The following is a 24,183-nucleotide window of genomic DNA, read 5'->3' as shown; positions in this document are numbered from 1 at the left end:
CTCATATCGAAGCGCGAACGCACCGGCATGAACTCCACGCGAGAGAATTCAATAACGTGAACGCGACTCGTTTGTTTCGATGCTGTCAGCGCGTTACAAGATCTCTGTGTGTTGTAAATGGTTCTAATTGGGCATGACGGTCTATGCTGATAAAACGGTGTCTCCGTTAATTAATGCCCTAGTGTCCGTGTTATACAATACCGTCGGTTAGTGAGAAAGGGCCTGTGTTACGGCTCACTGCGGCCACCAAGCTGCAAACACTGCGCTGGCATTGGGTGCATAATGCACATTGCCAGTGAGTGTGAGTGGAGTGTTCATAAATAGTCAGTGCAAAGGGGGCTACAACGCAATGATCCCTATTGTGAGTAGTATATCACTATTTTAAGCGTTAGAAGCATGTATTACAGATTTTGAGGTTATACAGAGGAATGCATGACGAAAATACTATAGACTGATAACGTGATTTACTTGGATTTATTTGTAAAATAAATAGTCGCGGAGAAATTAAAATGTAGTTTAGCATTTGGTCTTTTTGGACGATCATCATTAGTTTTTGGCGCATAACCAAGGAATTTGTATGCCAGAATGAGTCGAAGTCAAAGATTTGGCTGGTTGTATGTGTTTTGTCTGTTATTATTGTTTGGGTTTCTGTAAAAAGATACCTACATTTACAAAAAAATGTTATTTAATTCGAATGAAATACATCAATTTTCGTAACAATGACTAGTTTCCTATGATTCTACATTTGAAAATAATACTTACCTATATTTTCATTAAAAAAAAATGTATAATAGTACAGGTATAACAAGGTGATATGAGTTAGAAGCATGAACCAAAAATAAATTCTTCCTCATCTTACACAGCACATATGTCATGTTTTATCAAAGATTCATTTATGTATACATTCAAAATAGATATGCTATACGCTTGAGCGCACGTACCTAATCTATATAGCGGAAATATTGATTTATGTGCGCACAGCAATTGACCATGACTATTGACTTTACAACTGAAGTACAAATACACATTATTATATCTTATCATATCAATCATAGTAACACCTAAGTGACATGTATGTCCACTGTATCTAGACGTTAGTTTGGCTAATTCCGTAGGAACTGTACCTACGTTTGCTTCTCAAGTACCATAACCTTGCGCGGGGATTCCATTATCAGTTTTAATTGAGAGTTTTGAGAGTCGCTGACGTATAATTTTATCGTAATCATGTACTCAAATACAACATGGCAACACGCTACAGTAAACATTTCATACTATAACGTTCGTGATTCAGTGGTATATATGCAGAGGCCACGAGCACCATAAACGTCTAACTCAAAAACCGGTCTGAAATTCAGAGCAAAACGAGCCCAACAACGAAACGCAAAGTTGAAGCAAGACAGCGTTTAGCGAGTCGTGTTTTATTCTATACATTTCCGAAAACAGTTCCGTGCCGCTACCATGAGTTTTCAGTGACAGTTGTCGCTAGCGAAGTACGTAAAATAATTTGCATTCAAAATGTTACTTCTGCTTGTGATCGCTAGGGGCGCTGTACAAGTTTTCATACAAAAGTGTGAAGTAAATTACGCGGTCGCTAGCGACAATTGTCACTGTACTCTCATGGTAGAGGCACTGAAGTTTAGAACTTTAATACGCAAATAATACAACCTCCTTATCATAAATAACGCATTAGCATTTCGGTAACTTTCAAGATATTGGCACCTAAAGTTATTTTTTGCTATTAAAAAATGTCAGTTATTTACTACGATTTTGCTTAACAAAACTAAATACGATATAAAAACAACGATTACAGGGTGTATGACAGATCCCGTTAACAATTCAATTTCGTTAAAAATGTCCAAATGTTACGGTAGTTATGATAAGGAGGGCAGAATAGGTATCTAAACGATACAATTAGCCATTGCATTCCGAAATTCAGACTTAAGTCTCTAGACAGAAAGTTACACCTCTGATCGTCACCTAACATGTTCCTGATTTAAAATTTTTTCTTGTGCTTCCTCCATTTGCATTTGTCCATTTCACACGCCTTTCTATTCTGGGTAATTTGGACAGGATACTTAATTAAGGATAACTTTATTCATATATCGCTTTTCAATATTACAAACGCTAAGTTAAGGCGAGCCTACATTTTAGGAGGCAACCAGCGCGCTGAAAATTAATATGAATAAAATATGAATAGATGGAGAAAATTTAACACAATTCCGACATCGACGAGCGCTTGATGGCGATTGACGGGGAAGCCTTCAGTTGAAAACTAAAATTTGGCAGTTTCTCTGTAGTACTTAAAGAGAAATATCTCTATATAAAAATAATATGCAAAGTTACTGGTGGTTTTCTATTATTTTTAAATAGAAAACCACCGTGAGACTCAGACATATTAACTAAAAAAAAACGGATAACTCACGTATTTAAGTCGAATTTTTGCTCGACATGTTTCAAACCAATTCGTGGTCCTTAATCATGAGATTCCGCGGCGGTGACTCGATTCGACTTAAATACGTGAGTTATTCGTTATTTTTAGTTACATAATTTCTTCTTAAATAATTCGTTTTAGACTTTTATTTTAACCTGCTTTCAGCATTTTATATGATCGGTTGAAGTACATCCTATCGTGTAACAAATTAGCATATTCTTTAGGCAACATCCTTAGGTGTATCGTATATTTTATTGTAAGACCGTTATTTAATAGTAAATACCTAAACTCAAATGGTTTCTAGCAAGTTCTAGCAGAACAGTTTTTCCCGCTCTTCTCCGATGACTCGCCTTAAACACTGAAATATTTTTGTTCGCAATTTTGTGAGTTTGCGTATGGATCTTCCAGAACGCTATAGATGCCTAAAAGTAAATCAATGTATATCTGTATTTATATTAATATGTTAATACTATGAATATAATAGTTTCATTCGTACGATAAAAAGTAATAATTAGCTACATTAATGGTGTAGATGTTTGTGACTGATGTACATGATATATGACATTCATTATTCATCTTGCTTTATCGTACGTGTGTGCCACAGAGTATTTGTTTGACTTAGTGTATATTGTAGACAGAAGGCTACAACCAGTTGCAGTGGCATTAAGAGCTTTAAATCGCATAGATCCGAGGTTCATTGCTACTGCACCCGTCACCCTGACACAAAAATGACAATTCCTATGTGCCTGCAGTTTCACTAGCACCCCTTACCCAGCTGCGGATTTACTCTAGGGCGGCCAGATTTTAGGGGCGGTCGTGAAAAAAATTCACTGATGATAACAAAAATAACTCAAAGTACCTAAATATTCTAAAGAACAAAAATAAGAAATTGGATTGTGAGGATTTAATTAATGATTTTGCTACGCTTAAGTGCAGACGAGTTTTGTAATACGTTGTAAAACACTTATTATATCTAATTTTGTATGAGAATGAATCCATAGTTAAATAAATAAAACCTAAAACCGTTTTAAATGTCTTATTTAAATCTATAACCCCCGAAAATATTAAAAACTAGCAGCTATTATAGTTAACTAAATTTCTGAATCGATTTTGATAAAAGATGGCAATAAAGTAAATTCATTGTGTAGTCTACCAGTATATGATGAGTGTTGAGAAAGGGGGGCTGGTACTGACTACATGGCCTGGGGCCTAGAGCGGCCAAAACTGCAAATCCGCCACTGCCCTTACCCTTCAATATCGGAACGCACGTAGACATTCTGGGCGAATTCTTTCATAAGGAGGTCTGTTGCTACTAAAAATTTTGTTGAAACAATCCTTTAAACGACAGTACTAAATTGAACAGAATATCAACGCCACTTGGCTTTCACCATAGATTCTAATTATATAGTTATTCTAAATTCCTATTATTTATAGCATTTTGGTAAACTCAGAGCCCACTCTAACTACGATAATTTGATGATTTTTTATTGTAGAAACCGATGGAGACTTATCACTTGGCACCATAAATAGAACAAGCAATTTAAAAAACTATTCAATATATCTGCTTGCGTTCATACTAGTAAATACCCAAATATATTAGTGGGAATTATTATTGAGAAGCATTCTAAATTTTCGCATTCAACGTATTAAATTATGTTATGCTGCATTTTTTTAGTGAGCTAATTGCCATAGTGTTGTACGTTTTACAAAAATAGATTGTAGCAAGTTACTGGACACCATGCGTAGTAATTCCGCTTTGTCATCACCATACCATACTTTCGAGTGAGTTCTTCATATGAAGGTCCAGCAATTAACGTTGTATGTGTCATGTGATTTTAATTACTTGTCCCATTACGTACTTTATAGACATGAATAACCGTTATCCACATAAATAAATATAATAACCGTAATAACTAATTCCTGTTGTGCATATGTTGGAAACAGGAAATGAAACTATTTTTTTATGATCTAAACCGCGTATTTTTGTTTTTTTCAAACAAACCAACGTTCCGGGCGCTTTACAGGTTCCATGGTTAGTCAGCTGTGACCATGGAACCTGTAAAGGACCCTGAACGAAAAAATAGTTTCAATGTCTATGTGTAACAATCGCGAAAACCTACTAGACATATGTTGGAGGATTTATAACGTAGGTTATCCCGTATGACCCTGAAATATCGGGATAATTTTGAGGGTGATTTCATTTGTACATACGAATAACTTTTATTTAGTAGATTTTATACAGAATGTCAATATTGTCATCTGTTTCGCATAAAATGTCCATACAAATATACTCGACCCAAATATAAGGATCAGCGATTTTTTTTCACGATTTCAGGAAGAATTCCGTTGTCCAAAGTTAATGGTTTTGATGGGTATAATCATCGTTTAAAATCTTGCAGAGTTTTAGAGGTCGTGTATCGTTAATCATGTAGGTCGATGAAAGTAAGCTAATAAATTAATAATTCAACATTTATTGTGAACATCTTTGGGTCAATCTTTGCTTTGTATGTATATGAAATGAATGTTGTATAACTTTTTTCCTTTTTTTTGTTCCAAAACTTTTATGCGAGTATTTTTTTTGCATTAAAGTTGAGGGCTATAGGACGGTCACATTCATAAATATAATGCAGGTGTATGTAATAAATAAATATTTAAGGACCAAAGAACTATGACCAAAAATTGTAACACTTTTGGAATTACATAAAAATATATTTTGAATTTTCATTCTAACGAGATAGATTATTGTCGTACAATCGTTTTTCAAAAATTTCAAAAAAAGGTTGGATAAATTTCCCACCCATAAATATCGTTCAATATTTACGGGAAACACTATGTTTATAAAGTATTTTTAAATAGTAGTAAAATACTAATATTGCGAAGTTGCACCTATTATTGTGTTAAACTGTATCCTAGCCCTTAATTAATGATTATAATATTTCCTTCTACAGTTTATTATTCTACACATTATAATTACGTTTACATGAAGAAACCTAGTAAGTTAGTGATTGTTAACGCATTAAGAATGATTCTTCTTTTTGAAATATCTTAGGATTGATATTATTGTTGAAAGTTTTAAGACGTTTTTACTATTTTTAATTATGTCATAGATTTTACTGCCAGTTTGACGCCGATTGCCAGCTACCAAATTAAAACTGATAACGTAATGGCGTTGTATCGGAAGGGTGGTGATTCCACCTATTGATTTTGATTAACAACATTTAAAAAGAAAGGAAATGTAGCTGTTCCGCACATTTTGATCATACCCGCCATTAACTTCTTATAAGTAAATTAGTAAAAGTTGTTTATATTAATGTATCGGCTGTAAAGCAATATATTAACACACTGTATTTTGGTTTGATAGTCATATGACAATGAATGTAGCTCAGAATTATTTGTAGGAAATTTAAATGCTTTACCACCTTACATTCTCGTAATAGTTCAAAGTTTGATAAAGACCTCGTAGTATATCGTATTGTTCATTATAATAAAACAGAAAATATACAATTATAAAAATTGTACTGACTTATCCATACGTTGGTGAATAATCCGCAAACCAGGGTTCATCAGGTACAACATTGATCACCACGGAGCATCGGAATGTCAAATGCCGAACTCTTTAATGGAACCTGTTGACCTATCCAATGTATTATAGTACGCGTGCTATAAACTGTACTAGCAGGCCTTACACGTGAGCTACCGACCCGTAACTTATTAAAAGGCTGCGTCTTCTCTAGACATTACGGACGTCACTGAACTGAACAGATATTATTATTATCACATCACAACCTTATCGATCCATATCCCACACCCTAACTCCCCCCCGCACGTGCTACGTCATTGTTTCTAGAACTCCACAAACGGTGACGTCCCTTCCATGACGTCATAACTATGACGACATTGTTTTGCGCATGCGTTCTTGTGCTGGCAAGGTTCGAGTTAAATTGGGATTTCTGGAGGCGTTTGATGCTAAGTACGTTAGTCCTATTTTTAGTTCTCGTTTAATCTCGATTTTACTATAAATGGAAGGTTTCTTAAGGTTTATGACGTTGGCTGTAGCTAAAAATATATGACTACTCTAGTTGTTATAGTACAGTCAACAGGACATCTAACTGTAATAGGTACACTTTTGTTCAAATATCGCCTCCAGTGCAACGGAACAAGATCCTTCAATGTCTACATTGATGTGCTGCCGTTTGTACATGGGATTTCTATTCTACGGTTGGTGTGCAATCTGTAAAATTCTTATAAGAAATATTCATAGCTATAGTAAGCCTCATGTTACACCTTATTATGTTGTCATAGTTTTACGATTTTTGGTGTATTTTTATTTTTTAATTTTCATGACATCTTACAATCTTCCACGCAAACTTCTAAGCCCCTTGGATTATGCCCGAATTCATATAATGAAGCGTGATAGCTCCGCACCCCGATTTTCAGTCCCGCCGTCAGGTGGCGCTCTACTACCCCAAATTGACAACATGGCGGCGTTCACAGTCGGCGGCGTGGCCATCACGCCACCCTAAATAAATTCGTAATAATCCCTACAAAGAGTTCAAAACACTCGCTCAAGGCCTAGTGACAATATCCGATGGAGATGACGTCTTGTACAAAAGGTACGCTACTATACTTTTCATAATCATTCCCACTATCAGTAACCCCACATTTAACAACCACACTGGGGAAGTATTGATTGACGGAGTAATCATAAACAACTACTATATGTTACTAGTATTACTTTACGTTTGTCAGACAAAGCGGTAGTATCTTTAGACGCATCTCTGAGGTATTTGTGTGCATATCTGATTGGTCGCGTATTACGCAATAGCGGGTTGCGAAATTGGTGCACTCAGTTGGTGCATTGCCGTTGCTTAGCAACGTCGCATGGGATCTAAACCTCCAGTGATAGTTGTTAAGCACGATGTGGGTGCGTAAGGTGATTTTATTTCTAGGTTACCTCCCGTATTACGTACCGTTTATTTATAATTAACGTTTTATATATCAGTTGCATGTGAGCTGCGAGTGAAAGTATAGTTGTATATCTTTTTTATAATTTATAAGCAACCTCTATTTTCAATAATGAAGATTCATGATAAAAAATATAGATTGTTTGATTAAAAAATATATGCATATGATATAGTTGAATCGAAAAATGTTTTGGCAGATACAATTATTTCTTTGTTAAGTTGCATAAACTCTTATTCAGTGTTCTGATCGTACGTATTGTGAATATTAAATTTTAATGTATATTTGTCTGTTTTCAGGTAAATAATCTTCTGGATTATGGTCTACAATAAAGGTATAAGAAGATAATTATAAAATTATTTAGATATGGATCCAATTCTAGAAAATGAAGGTGCTTCAACTGTTTCACCGACGAATTATGGAAAGAAACATAAACATAAGAAGAAAAAGAACCAAGAAGCACCAGTGCAGGGCCAGACCGTCGTCGGCGAGAAAAAGAAATTTGTAGTTACCACACTATCCAGGACTGACGAAAAAGAAGTTCCTGCTAGCAGTGTAGCCCAAAGTAACATCCATACTGTACATTTCGGCACTAAAGGTGTTGAATCGCAAAGACCCCACGTTAGATCAATATTTAAAGATAGACCGCCAGACTCATCATCCAGAGCGTCAAGTGCTGAAAGAGAACCTGTTAAAAAAGAGTATGAAACTTTTCACGGAACCTCTTCATCTAGTCCTCGAAGCTCTATTTTTGATATTTTCAGAATACGGCGAAAGAGTGATGCTAAAAAGCAACACTCGTTTATGCAAAATGTGAAAGCTGCCTTAGGGGCGACACCGAAATCTACAGAGGCTCCGGAGTTCTCTAAAGAGGAACAAAAAGCTGAGAGTCCAAAAGAAACGCATAAGAAATATTACCATACGGTAACTGGAGCATCTTCTCGAAAATCTAGTCCAATGACCAGAGTGATGGACATTTTTAGAAGTAAACCTCATCAAGAGACAGGTCAAGCTGCGGCAGATCCAGTCAAAAAGAAGAATAAACAGATCCGTCGTTCTTCCATAGAGACAACGTCTCCTACTTATCACAAAAATTCGTATGCATCGTTGGATCCGATGCAGGCTAAGCAGCTCTTTAGAGAAGTTCGAGGCCTTCCGAAATATGATCCTTATTTATCTATTGTACAAATATCTATTGGAGGACGAGATAAAACAAGACTGTTGTTGAATTTCTTTAAGTATCACAAATGTTACGAAATATTGCCCAAGTCAGCGAAAGTTATAATTTTTGATACACAATTTTTAGTTAGAAAAACTTTTCCTACACTTATATCGCATGGAATTCGTTCAGCTCCACTATGGGATGCTACTAAAAAGCTTCTCGTTGGAATGATCACTGTAACTGATTTCATACGAATTCTGCTTCACTACGACGCCGAAAACTTATGTATAGAAGATTTAGAAAGGCATTCTCTTCACAACTGGAAAAAAATTCTGCGACCTTCACGAAAACCTTTAGTCAGCGTGAGACCTGATCAATCATTGCACGAGGCTATTAATTTGTTAAGCAAAAATCGCGTCCACCGATTGCTTATGATAGACCCGTACACAGGAGATGTTTTATACGTTTTGTCTCATAAGAGAATATTGAGATTTTTGTTTGTGTACTTGAACGAATTCCCAGAATTAACGTTTTTCCACAAAACGATACATGATTTGAAGATTGGGACGTATGAAGATATTGTGTCTGTTACAGACAATACTAGTATTAGAGCAGCATTTCAATTACTACTGCAAAAAGATATATCAGCTTTGCCCGTCCTTAATGATGATGGCATACTACTAGATGTGTACGCAAAATATGAAGTATTGAATCTAGTCAGTGAAAAGTTGTACACGAATTTGTCAACTACGATAGGAGAAATACGAAACAAGAAGAAAGACTGGGAAGAGAAGTTGCAAAAATGTCGTTCAAGTATTACTTTATACGAGGCCTTAGAAGTTATTGTTAGAACCGAAAGTCATCGATTGTTGTTAGTTAATAAGGATGATAAATTAATTGGTATTGTATCGTTGTCAGATATTTTAGTGTACTTGAACAGAATAATACCTGCAGAAAAGAAAGTTTCTTCCTTGCAAGAGCTGTTCAGACCTCTCGAAGAGAACAAGGTACCCGAGTCAGCCAAGGAAAATGAAAATGAAGTTATATCTATTGAGGTACCGCAACTACAAAATATTGTAAATGAAGTCGGTGAAACAACGACGTCTACTGAGAATGAAAAGTCGGAAATAAATATCAGTTATAACAGTGCTGATAATCAGACGGAGTCTAAAATGGACCATGTCGAGGCGTCAAATGAACAAGAATGTTCAGAAGATTGTAAAGTACGCAATTTGAATGACAATCAAGACCCTGCTGCACCATCCAATGAGGAAACGAACAATGAAACAGATAAATTAAGTGAATAAGTAGTCGATTTATTATTCCAAAGAATATGTGATAGGTGGAATCGCCGAATCAATGTATTATAATCTCAAAGAACGCTTTGTGCTTGTATTAATATAGTAATTTAACTCCATAATACTTGCGTTAAATACCACGTGAATGCCTTATTCATTATTTAATTAATATCATTATAAAACATTGCTGAAACTAAATAAATTATTTAAGTAGTTTGGTTTTTCTATTTAAAAAAACATCCTCAGATCAATTTGTCGTACCTTTACAGTTTAATACGAAATGTAAAATGCTAGTTTTGTAAAATTTCTCTCCTTCCACCCTCTTTTCAATAAAAAAAAAAACAAAATTGGTTCACAAGTTGAATTCAAAAGTTGAGTTATCGCGTAACATCATAAAAAAATATACAGACGAATTGAGCACCTCCTCCTTCTTTTTGAAGTCGCTTAAAAACACGATTAAAAAAAATTTTGAGGTGAATATAATTTGCGCGGATGCATAACTTTACCGCAGAAACAGAAATCGAAACCTGTTAAATGAGATCACAAGGACATGACTGGCATAGACTCAAATAAGCATAAATTGTCTTTATATATCGCAAAATTTGCACAAACAAAGCCACTCTAGATGAACAGGTAGATGTCTGGACAAATGTACAATGATTTGATAATATTTTACTTTTATCGTTTAATGGTGCAAAAGAGCAGACAATCCGTAAATAGCTCGTTGTATCGTCGGAAAAGTTCTGTTATGAGATTATTGTTATGGTAAGCCACATTTGAAATTATAAATAATTAGGTGCCGAAATTACCTCTAGTATACTTATATATAATAACGTCTAGACTCCCTTTGCATACTTACAGTGTGTATACGACTGCGTTCAATGTCATAGAATTACCATTTGGTATATCGATTTTGCTACGGCTATATTGTTATATACTGCATACTTCACGTAGCTGTATTGTGAAATTATTTGACGATTGTTTGTTCGCTTATAAAAACTGTATGTATATATTTTTGAACTTGTGGAAGTAGTAAGCTTGAGTAGGTATAATTATACAGCTCCAATGGCGGCAGCGTTTTGTGCAATGCAATGAGCAACGGGAGACGACCGGTCCTACAGAGAAGCCAACCCGGAACATGCCCCAAGGTTACCGTATCTTTTACTCGCACGATCACTTTTATTTATTATCCTCTCTAACTACCCATAACCGATCTCGTTATTATTACATTTATAGTTACACGTTACGTTTTAGACGTATCACGTTATTAAAATCATACCCTTTAGATATACATGTATAATTTTGTTTTATATACAATGAATAAGGTGATGTTATCGTAAAAGTATAACTTAATGGTAACGTGATAGTAATAGATTCTAAATGAATTAGCATACGAAAATGAACCAGTAGCGGCCCACTCGTGTGAAACCGGTAAGTCACTTGGCACTGGTTAAATAAATATGGAAGGTTGTAGCGTGATTGTGAGACGAATCTGCCTACACGCATGCGACTGCCTGTTCAGTCAACAATGACGGTACGGTATTTCGGGGACATTCTTAAGACATCGTGTTACGTTAAAGTACTATTGTTTAATATATTAATTATCTATGAATTTCGCTTTAAAAAAAATGTTGCCTTAAAAACAACGTTTTCCGTCGAGTTTACAAACAACATTTGTTGTACAACTTTTAGAAGTTGGAAAAAGTGTTTTTGATTCGAACAAATACCAGGATTCATGCTTCTTGCATGTACAGAAGGGTAACATTTTTAAAAGTGGTAACACCGCGTGTACATAAAAATGTTTTCATTAGAAAGTTTTTTGTTACTCTTTTGACAAATTCTGCATCTATACCTCTCGGCGTGACTCATACTTACTTGCTCAGAGAGTCCACCTAAGGGTGCTAACAGATGGACTGCATGTCTGCAGCTAATTCATGCTGTCGAGACTTAAAGTGCAAGCGCCTCGGCTGCCGTCGATGTGATCTATAATCTGAGAACTATCTATATATAGTTCTCAGACTATAGATATCTTTCTTGGCCGAGAATCAAAAGCAGCAGTTGATGATTTTAAGAGGATAATATCCTTTTTGAAAAATATCAAGTTGTTTCTAACACAAACAATTAAATAAATTTAAAATTATACAAACTTACTGTCTAGCATTAGAATCTATTAAAGTATTTCTTTGTTCGATAAAATAGTAATGATGATAAATATAAATCATAATCTGATGTGTAATTTATGTACGTTAACGATTATGACAATAATAGTGACATATTTTCATCATATCCTTATGGATGTTATCATACCTTATAATTTTGTATGTATTTGGTATTTTATCATACCTTGCCCTGTATTTATTTATAGAGTATTTTGAAAGTTCGAGTTTATGGAAGAAAGAAGGAGCTAGTGACAAAATGGGGTTAATTTCATGTCATTATAATGGACAACATTTGTTATAGACGTTTTGAAACTTGTTGTTTTAGACTACAGCTGCTTCGACTTGCAGGGAAATCATATTAAACGTTGAATAAGAAAATTCGTTATTCGTATTATGATAGTTCGTATGAGAATAAAAAGCCTTTGAAGAAAAAGCCTGTGCATATTAAATCATCAGAGTAATACATACCTTGTTCGGTTTAATAACAATAATTGAATTGAATGATGGAAACACCTTATACGCAGATAAAAATGCGTTTATTTTAAAATGGTTACAAGTATTGAATTTAAAACTGAACCAGGCAGCGTAGCGAAGGCAACTGCCAAAATTTTGTAAAACAAAGACAGCCGAAAAGTATTTAATAAAAGGAATGTATGAGTACAATGTAAAGAAAGAACTATGAGTACGAAGGAGGCTGCGTCACAGCTGGTCGCCAACAATCTTATATATGTTATTTTTAATTCGAAATTCGCGGGATTGCACAGAAGTAAGTACATACTATTTAGGAAACCTTATTAGATGGCCACAAGAGTCATAGTCTAAGGCTTGGAATTATGCGTAAAAGTTTTCTCTGCGAAATTATATAAATGTATCACTTTGATTCATTTGATTGTTTACCGCATGAATGCTGAGTGAATGGACTATTAAGTGATTAATAAAGTAGGAGGGCAGTAGAATAGTGATTGTTTGCGAGCTATTTTATTATGACTTTACCATATTAACGACTGACTTAACATAAAATTACGTACGAGTAAAATTTAATGTCTTTCGTATCACGGAATACGCACGTCACTACTATTTCGTTTCTCAAGGCTGATTTTTTAAAACCAGTAGGTAATACGTAATGGCAATTCAAATAGAATATGTAAATATGTCTCTTCCTATTTTTTTAATATCAAAAGAATTGATAAAATAAAAACAGTTGCAAGAACCACAACAGGTGCTAAGTATTTTATGGAATAATTTATGTTCATAACAAGAATACTGTTGTTATCGTTTTTTGAGTAAAAACTTGCGTATTACATGTTTCATAAGAATTGCCTTATAAAATGTAATTATTCGCTTCTAAACAAATTTATTATGTTAATGAAATTAAAAAAAAAAGAATAACTAACTAGTGGAGTAATTTCACAAAAAATAATTGAATATCAATTCAATAAAAAATTAATTAAAAAAAAAGAAATTACAAAAAAATGTAAACAACACCAACCTATATAACATTGTTGACTTACTCATCACATCGCTCTAAATAAGTAGCATATTCGTTTTATAAGTTCTTTTAGGTTGTACCTATAAATGAAGAACCGGTCGTTTATAATTTATTAGGTTTTCGCAAGGTTTCTATTAAAAATACCTACTGTAAAATGTTGCTATTGCGTAGGCAAAAATACACCATTTTTAGTCCTTGTGGTAAATTATTATGTCATAAAATGAAAATATAAATATAATCTTTTTATCCAGAATTTATGTATTCAGGTCCGAAAGAAATGCTTATTTTTACAATTACTTATTAGATTAAAGCATAGTTTCCCAAACTAGTCCCTATTGCCCCTCAGTGGGCAAGTAAGAGTCCTCGAGGGGCCGTAGGGGCCTTGGAAGCAATTTGGGGCCGTTGATGCTGTCCATGGCGTGCTACCGCATTTGAAAAAAACCTGAATTATCTGTATAAACTACACTACAAATATATATTTTTTTCCAATGTATTTTTTTGTGTTAAGTTAATATAAAAAAAAACGTATGTTTTCAAGTAGGTGCCTAAGTTGGCGGTGAGCCATAATTTTGGGAACCTATGAATTAAATGATAACGCTAGAGGACTGTCTGGGATGATGAGTGGCATCTTTGCAGAATACCAGCATCTGTTCATTGCCATGACTTTCTCCACTATTTAGTTAAATTAGTTACATGTAAAGTTTTAAGTTCCTTCTATTATATGTTTTTTTTTGACTAGTTTAATGTAATATTATCGTACCCCTCATGGAAGAATGGCATAATGAAGTTACGTCAAAAATGATTAATGCTCTATTAGATACAGAAAAATATAACCCACATTCTCTCCAATTCTTGGAACTCTATCGACAATATTAGTCGATAGACTTACAAGAGCTAATTTATATATTTTTTATGTTTTTCTGTATTCAATGGTAATAAATATTTTTGACGTAAGTTCACTTATGCCATTCTTCCACGAGGGGTGCGTTATAGTGTTAGTTTTAGTCGATCTTCGTAAATAAGTTGTCATGGAAGTGAATAAAGTTTTTATCCATCTATCTATCTACCTTCAAATTGATTTACACACAGTCATGTTCGGAACACGTGGCTATAAACTTGCCGTAGTGTTTGTCAAAAGTATTCAATTAAGTGTAGCTAACATAGCTTTGAATCTTCGATGGATATTAAGCCTTGCCTAATAAATAAGCGGAATTAACATATTTAATCGATCAACCTGGAGGTCGCCTGGCGGACGTTAAATTAAATTCATTATGTTGCAAAGTAAGTCCACTAAGGATGACAATTTTTTCTTGCTTATATATTATCTGCTTTTGTAGCCTTGGTGTAGGTTGTTTTGGATATGTTTAAAATTAATTCCGGTCTTTATTAAGGAAAGCTATGACGTTAATCGTAATTTTGTAGACTTTCAGAAACATCATATACGTAAGACACGTTTGCACACCGCATCACATATATGTATGTTGCGTCACACAATGAAATTGTAGCTTACAAGGATATCCACATTGGTACTACATTTATGCAACGCAAAATAAGACAGTCACTGGGAAATTATACCTGACCCAATGTGAAGACGAATATTTCGCCTCCCATTTTTTATAACATCAACAGGGTTATATCATTGTCAATGAGATGTTTTCTATGATGAATTCGTCACATCCACGGCAAACTTACGAATCTGCCGTTTTATAAAAATTGACATTTAGATGAAAAACTGTAGCTATTGTGGTATTACACACTGTGGAAAAGTTACATGTTTCTATCACTAACTGTTACAGAACTCAGATTGTACGATTCTGTATATCATGTTGATATACACCATAGCAAACTTACCAAAATTATATAAGTTAATTTAGAGTACCAGAACTTACGAAGTTGAAGTAAAATATCCACTGTCAACTTACGAATCTGGTATATTAGTAAATTTACATTGGTAGTAAACATTATTCAAGCGGTTTAGGGAACTCACAGCAAAGATACGAATCCGGTATGTTCGTAAATTTACTTTGGTAGCAAACATTATTCAAGTGGTTTAGGGAACTCACAGCAAAGATACGAATGTGGTATATTCGTAAATTTACTTTGGTAGCCAACATCACTCAAGTGGTAGTAACCCACAGCAAACATGCGAATCAGGGACATTCGTAAATTGACATTGGTAGCAAACATTATACAAGTAGTTCAAGTAATCCACGGCAAACGTACGAATCTGGTATAAGTATTTGAAAACTTACAGTAACATAAAATACCATTCGTTGGTGAAAAACTAACGTATTTATTAAGTGAAATTACAGCCTAATCGAATATGAATTTGACGTATTTTAATAACTGACTATTTTCATTTTGTGGCGCGAATTTTAAAATTCTTGTTGATATTTGGACATTTTATGCTCAAGACTTTATAAAATAAGTTTAACTTTAATAAACTATTTAATATTTCAAATATACAATTTTATACTATTTTATTGAGCTCTAAATCTACCCATGTATAGTAAAAATCGATATTTCATAAATCAAATAATCGATAATAATAGAACAGCTTAAATTGCGCTTCACTATAGTAAATATTTTATATTATTAATTGGTTAAATCACCCTCCTCACGAAACATTGCCAGGATCTACAAGCTACAGTTTGTAAGATGCTGTTGTAGCTGTCCCACACCCTGCGCATCAGGGATGCTCTCTTTTTCCGGAGGATGGCAGCAAAACCATCCGTCTCATATTCTGTAAACATCCCCGATTATATTCACAGTTTCACTTACTTGTGGCTAATGGCTTACCTTAAAAGTATTCTTCTGTAATTTGAACTAGAACATTTTTTCTCATATAATGCAATTTAAACTTTGATAAACTTACTAAAGTGCCACTTTCGTAAGTTACCCAAGGTCCTGATTAGGTATATTCCTAAGTTTACTTACGAAAGTGCCACGTTCGTGAGTTTACTAAGGTATAGATAAATACCTATTAATTTCTATGTATGATGATGTAAAGTTACGAATGTGCGTTTATTTATTATCCACCTAAAATATTGAAAATCGGTTGAATGTATGTAAAAGAAGTCGCATCTTGAATACCAAATGTGTCACAGTGCCGATATACAAATTACTTTAAAAAATGTTATATTTGTTTTTTACATTCAAAACGCTCTCCTGTAAAATGCAATTTTTGCAGATTCGTAAGTTTGCCATAGATGTGACGAATTGTACATAATGCAAATCGTATTTAGGTACAGGCGTCTGGTAATTGCGTGATGTGATCATGTGTTGCGCTTTCGGAATCTTCATATGTATGGTTTTTTGTTTGTTACGTCGTAGTATTATTATTTTTTTATATGATACCCAGAGACGGAACGAACAAGTCGTATCCCTAGTGATGAGCGATACGTCTGTTCATAACAGTTGCAGTGCCACTAGGAGCTTTAAATCGCAAAGATCTAAGGGGTTCTGCCACTGCTCCGGTCACCCTGAGACATAAGATGACAAATCCCATGTGCCTGTAATGTCACCAGCACCCTCCAAAACTGTGGCACTGCAACTGTTATGGTCAGGCGCCCGACTTGTTCGTCCCGTCACTTGATATTAATATAAAAAAGTTAATTTAAGGCGCTGGGTGATTTAAATTGAAAAGTGATAAAAATATTTAAGATAATTAAATCGTAATTGTAATAATAAGACAATTGGAGTATATTTGCATCACTGTGGTATGTACTTTACATTTCAATGAAAAAAAAATACGTTTGTGGTTCCTTAATAATATACATACAATATATTATGCATGCATTATATTTTAACATTAGAATAATACCATATTTAATACAGATATAAATTGATATTGTTTGACATAAATGTTGAACGTTTAGACTATTAAGTGACTTATTTATAGGCTAAGTTACTATTTTTGTGAATTTGAGTGTTTTTAAAATACCTTGTACAAATACCAGTACCCTGACATGCTTAATCTAGCATGATGTGACAAGATGGATAAATATTATTATTATTAAAAAAAATGTATTAAATAGGCGAGTCGGCCGATGCTGTTGGTGAAGAAGCCGTAATAAATGTTTGAAAGTAAACGTGCATTATGGCCGACCCGCCCGGGCAACTTAAAATAATGTTTCACAATATTTTGTTGAGAGAGAGCCATGAGATTTCACGAATCATTGAAGACACTATTTGTAAACGTTGCCAAAGAGAATGGATTGATTACTTTTTAAGTTCTATGATTATGTTACCCGTAAAACGCCTCGAGCCGGTTGTCTACTTTTTAAATAATACTTCTCATTATATTTTAAGTCAGTATTATTTTTTGTAATAAGCGCTCGTTAATACTGTTAGCATCTTTATTTATAATTATCAATTCGTAATAAATTATCATTAATCTCTAAGACTGTTGATCGTATCTTTATGAAATAATTGATTCATAATTATAACGATCACGGTGCTCGAACTTTCTACTAATCAATTACAAGCTACTATCATGTAGAACTCTATATTTAGTATTGTATGTCCATACTAGAGTATTTATCTATTATCTAACAAATAGTTACAGGAAAAGCCTTTAAATAAAGCAATCGAAACTTACAGAAGACTGACTGGTTACGTGAGCAATTCAATATTTCGTAACTAAAATAGTAAATCTCATGTCATACTGACGAGTATGGACTGTCCTGATTAGTATACACCAATTTGTTAGTTGAACATTGAATGTTGTAAGTAATTATTAATAAGAATCTATAAATCTAACATTAATGTCTTGGTGAATTGTGGAATCCTTGCTTTTATGGGCAACTTGACCTAAGATTGCCTACCTCAATAAGCTCGAAAGTTGTTTATATTTCGCTTTATAGAGCAAATTTTGTAACTATAAATAACAGTACCAGTATTAGGCTTTGTGTTAACTTTGCTTGTGAAAGTTGAAGATTGCATACTCGACAGTATTCATCTACAAATAAATGGTATAAATTTTTGTTACGTCATAAATAGAAATGGAAAAACTTTATTTTTTTTTAAATTTGCACCGCGTGTTACGTTACGTAGCCAAGTGTAAGCATTTTGTAATCAAAGCAGTAAATATGTTGTCATATGAGTATGGGAGCCGATGACCTCTTGACTAGACACTACTAAAAATATCAATACTCACCCGAACACTGACCTACTCAGGGCAAATAGATGACCGCCGTCTAATAAGACGTGATTATGACTTGCCACTCACGATTTTATGAAAATCAACAAGTTAAGTATACCATAGACATAATTTGCGACATCAAATACACAGTTTTTTACGGGTACTCTATTCTCAATAATAGACGTTTGTTATAATTTTGTCTATTTGTTTCCAACTTTTATGTGGTCTGTGGTTTCCAAGGTACGATTGAAAAGCAATACCTACTAAATTTTGTTGTATTTGCTCCAAATAGATAATCTGCTAGAATACAAAATTAATTGAATCTGTGTTCAAATTAGAATGCCATATGTAAATAGAGTTTTATATGTAATAGGACTTGCGTGTAAAGCCAGTGATCGTAGACGCGAGAAGACTACTCTTCTATACCTATTTTTTACTAAAAAAAACAGGAGTTAGGTTAAAACACATTAATATATAACTATAAATAGAGACGAAACAAGGGCCATCCATCCCTGGCACTCATCAGGCAAATGGGCTTTATATTACTTTTAAATATCAACTCTCGTTTGCGCTGAAATCACAAATTAGGAAACTGCAATAGTACAGCGCCAACAACTGACCTGTGTCTCATTATATTCCAAAAATTTTATGTATTTATTGTAATAAAGATAATATCACTAATAATGGGGGCTGTTCCATTCGGTGGTATGGGAAAAACCGCAACACATCTAATTACAAAACAAACGGAATCACATTTCATCGGTAATTAAATATGAAATATGTAATTTTTAAATTCACGTCCATTACAGCAAAGCTCAAATTAAACTGGTCGATTTGGAATGAAACAATTGACGACACCTGTCAATTGTTTCGAATCCGAGCTGGCCACTCGGAGCGCAGTTGTCAGTAATGATTTGGCAGAATAGTTTTCAAACAAATTAAATGACATTTCGTATCCATTTCTAGTTATATACTCGATGGGTAAAAACTTTAAAAAATTGTATGTGTTTTAATTATATATTTTATATTTAAAACATGTACTAGCGTTTTTACATTGAGCTACAATATCTTAGGCATTGATATAAAGACCATTTTTCATTAAACCGTTTTTAGATATAGTAACTGAGATTTGTCTAAAAAAGGAAAGAGGAAATCAAGTACGTACATAGTGAAGACACTTGCATAACGCAATTTTGTTTAACAACAAAGTGAAACTTCTCTAGTGATGATATAATGACACATCGCTTGCGTATGCGCACCTTGACGTTGCACTCTACGGTTTATTATTTGTGTATAAGTGTACATAAAGCTTATATAGTTAAAATTAAATTAATTTGTCGCACAGATATCTACGTAGTGCAGGAAATTACATATGTTACAGCAAATGTTCGTTAGTTCCATAAGTATATTAACTACAATCCACGGAAAATAAGCAGAAGTTTATTGTGATGTCAGTAGGTATAATTTACAGAAAATTATGTCAAGCATCTAAAATTTCTCAAGATACGAAACAATCATCTCTATGACATGTCTAGAATTATGACGTAGGTTTTATGACAAACGCGCGAGGCATTTCCTTCGACGGTGTCAGCAATTATGAGCAATTTAGTCGTATCATACAATATCAGTTGTTAATATGGATACATTAAAATATCCTTATTTAGAAATAGCACATTTCTCGTGAGCTGTGGATACGCTCTGTAATTATGACATTGTGATACACATTGCAAATTTATTCCGTGATCATGGGAATGGAATTGGTATGAGTTAATAGTTTGAAATTTATTCCTAATTTAGATAGCTTGTTGTCATAATATGGTAAAGAACACAAAAGAAATATTTATTATAAAAAATAGTGTATTATACACAGGTGTTACATAACATTTCTATGCACAAGAATGTAAACCCGCACACATCGATAAAATAGTATGAAATTTGTTAAACCTGTGTCATGTTAGTAGTAGTAGCAGAGGTCCTTGCGGAAGAGTTCGTCCAGGGAAGTACTGCCACCTGTTTCTGCCGCCAAGCAGTAATGTGAGCATTAGTGTGATCCAGTTTTGAAGGGTGTGCTCGATAAATTACAGGCACATGGGACTTTCAGCTTGTGTCTCAGGGTACCGGGCGCAGTGGTAGTGTCCTTCAAATCTTTGCGATTTAAAGCTCTCAGTGGCACTGCAACTGTCATGGATAGGCTGGCATGGTGTCGCTAACCACGAGGCGCACGAATCGTTCGTCCTGTCACTTAGTTATCATAAAAAAAAAGTTGAATTTGGGTAATTCCATCTTTTTAAACTTCTTTAAGACGTAGTTCTTACTGTTTTTACTGTTATGTTTCTGACCCAAACATCTTGTGTTATACACCGGCCTACAATTATTATATATATTTTTTTAATTATGTAAATGTACACATTTAATACAAATATTTATTTACAAAGAGTTTCTTACTCATTCTTCTCAGGCGATAATGATGGTAGATGCCTTACGAATGAATAGTAGAGTTAAATCAATGTGACGATTTTGAGTGTAATTTACTTACATATGGAATAAAGACATGTTGAAAATTTGAATTTTCGACTTTTCTTTGCTTTCAGGATGTTCATATACATTTTAATTTATTTATTGCATAACATGAGTAATATAAAGGTTTTAAAAATAATATAAAGTACAGCCATGTAACCCCGCAAGACATCGCAATATATGTTTAATTTCATTCTTATTCGTATAAAATGCAAAAAATATATATTAAACTCAACATCAAATTAGTGTCAAATTAAATAAAAAAGTACTAATAATGTAAGTTAAGAGTATCAAAATTAAAATAATACGCATTCTATTAACAACTATTATAGCAGCTTTGAAATATTATACATCATCTTATTTATTAATATTATTTATAGGCTCTCAAAAAAAATTTTTTTTTAATTGTTTATATCGTTTTTACAGCTTTTGAGAACATTATTATAGATTTTTATACAAATAGCATAAGGACCTGAGCTATGAATTATTAATTTTGAAGGTGGAACGGGTATTTTATATCTAGGTTGTAAATTTGTTGATTGATGTTCGTTCGGAAAAATGTGTCTGTTTTTTATTTGCTCATTTTTACGATATACGACAAGGTAACAATATTGAATTTATGAAAATGTTTCCAATCTGTTTTACGAATGACGACTACCTACCTTTTTTATGTGTCTTCCAATCTTGATGATCTTGATGTAACCTCCAAACCTTTCAGTATAATTAATTAGTGATTTCTCATTATTGATACAAAGATGAACAAACACAAAGATGTAAGATCTGCTGGCTCGATTCGTAGCTCAGTTGGTCGTGTCCAATCGTGATCAAAGGAATATTTCTTGTAAAATTAATAATAACAAAAACTAGTGGAGTATTTTCATAAAGAATAAAGTAATAAAAACATTATGACATTCAATAAAAATATATATTCTAATTAGCAATTTGCCAAAAAATATTAAAAAATGTACTAAAGTATATTTTGAAATATCGAATATAAAATGTTGTTGTGTCTATACGGTATTCGGTTTCATCAAGTGTGGTCAATACATACGAATGTTGTTGTGTAATCCTTCGCGATGGTATAGCGCTAATTAATGATAGCTTCGGGCGACCGTTCGCATCGCTCAAGGGTCCGGTCAATTGGTGAGAATTAAATCTTACATTGCTTAGGAAAAACAAATGTAAAGAAAATAAGAGACATCGATTGATAGTTAGAAAGGACACTTGATTTATAAGCATAACAACAAAATGCAAGGTTAATAAGTTATCTTTCAGTAATTTTTATTCATATACAAAAAAAAAAGCCTCATTCGATAAAACACCTGTTTGAGAAATTAAAAACGTGACAATCAAAAGTTATAAAAATCTTAGTGGATGGAAATAAAAATAGAGATATTTATGCTTCATTGTGAAGACGGGGAGTCTTCTGTCCCACAAAATCTCGATAAAAGTAAAAACAGCCAGTTGGCGTTACGAGGCAAAACAATGTATGATTCTTAAGTCGTCGTGACAAGGAACACTAAAAACTGAAATCAAAATTCGAAACAATCACAGACAACCTACGTAGAAGGTGTGTCAGCAAAAAGGTTTCCCAACAAATAGTATGATTATACCTAAGCCTTTTTTTTATAAAAAAATAAGTGCGCATTTGACCTCCATCTCACCTGATGGAAAGTGACAATTAGATCAACGATGGAGCATGGACATCTAAACAAGCCTATTCACCATCATCTTGAAAGGCCCAAGTTATAGTTCAGGGAATAAGTCTGCAGGCAGGGAATTCCAGATAAGTCCCCAATGCTTTTTTGCACAGGTAATTCAATAAGGTCAATATTTTTTTACTACTGGTACTTATGATTACTGTTGTTTAAACTTAAAAAGCTGTGGTAGCCAAATGGTTTAACCTAACACCTCTTAAGCAGAGGCCGTGGGTTCGAATCCGGCCTCGCATCTCTGTAGTTTTTGAAATTTAATTTAAAATTTATCGTGATGAAAACTGCACGTCGATGAAGGTTCATAACCCTCGGGAAACGTGTCAAGAACCCCATCCCGCATTGGGCCAGCGTGGCGGACATTGGCCTAAACCCTCGCCTTAGACGAAATCCATTCCCGGCAGTGGGATGTATAAACGGATTGATAATGAAACTAATGAAATTATGGAAATTAAATAACACATTACTTGGTTTACAAAACACGCGAAACGGGTCATCTAAACAAGTTAGAAAGGCATAAAAACAATATACGTAAACCAATACTATGACAATAAAATATTTAATACGATTGCAATCTATTGTTTCTTATTGATATTTAAATTGGTTGGGTTACTTCTGCCCACACCTGTGGAAGTTGATCGTTTGATATATGAATACTTCTTTTTCATAACAGGTTCACCGAATACTCGCTAGTTGCGTCTGCGATTACACGAACGTTTTTACTTTGAATATTTCACGTGATCAGAAGCTAAACATTATACTTTATCTGTAATACTATTTCTCAATGTCAAAAAACCGAACATTCTATGTGCTATTGTCCGTTGGAATCATAAATCAATACGATTTTTGGTTAGCATTCAACAAAAGTGGGCCATAGACGTATCTTCCGATCGTATTAATTATTGCATGAAATTGGAGATTATACAGTAATACTCAAGTGAGACTTTAGAACATTCCAATTTAGAATTAAACAGGTTAGAATCAGAGAGTGTTTTGTTGTGTTACTTTATATGATGTGCATTGACGGTTTCGTGATAGCGGTCCCTTTTATAAAATATCATTTTTATATTATAAAAACTGGTTGGCTTGTAGATATATAATGTTCAGACAGGTATAGTTCAATCCATCGTCCAACGAAGGAAAAAGCTATGTTATCTATTTTCGAATGTAGTGGGTGCAAAGCAATGAAGCGATGTGGGTTGTGGCTATTCAATTTGAGCGGTCAGCTTATTTATTGCCGATTAATTGACAAGCAAGAAAGATTGAATACACACCTTATTGAAAGGCGACAACAAGGCTTACTGCCTCTA

General features: G+C 33.8%; 1 protein-coding gene across 2 annotated transcripts; it reads left to right on the top strand.

The window, feature by feature from the left end:
• On the top strand, positions 1 to 10,042 carry LOC113237540 (5'-AMP-activated protein kinase subunit gamma-2-like). 2 transcript variants are annotated; one of them, XM_026474092.1, is made up of 3 exons: positions 1 to 361; positions 6,869 to 7,044; positions 7,693 to 10,042. In XM_026474092.1, exon 3 carries the CDS (start codon positions 7,760 to 7,762, stop codon positions 9,860 to 9,862), a length of 2,103 nt encoding a protein of 700 aa, XP_026329877.1. In that variant the 5' UTR covers positions 1 to 361; positions 6,869 to 7,044; positions 7,693 to 7,759; the 3' UTR covers positions 9,863 to 10,042. The 2 variants fall into 2 exon arrangements, with proteins under 2 accessions (XP_026329877.1, XP_026329871.1); XM_026474086.1 differs by lacking the exon at positions 6,869 to 7,044.
• The last annotated feature ends 14,141 nt before the right edge of the window (positions 10,043 to 24,183 follow it).

The sequence above is a fragment of the Hyposmocoma kahamanoa genome, unplaced genomic scaffold, assembly GCF_003589595.1.
Source record: "Hyposmocoma kahamanoa isolate Upper Pololo Valley unplaced genomic scaffold, ASM358959v1 102, whole genome shotgun sequence".
Classification (NCBI taxonomy): domain Eukaryota; kingdom Metazoa; phylum Arthropoda; class Insecta; order Lepidoptera; family Cosmopterigidae; genus Hyposmocoma; species Hyposmocoma kahamanoa.
This window is presented reverse-complemented; position numbering and strand designations above follow the sequence as displayed.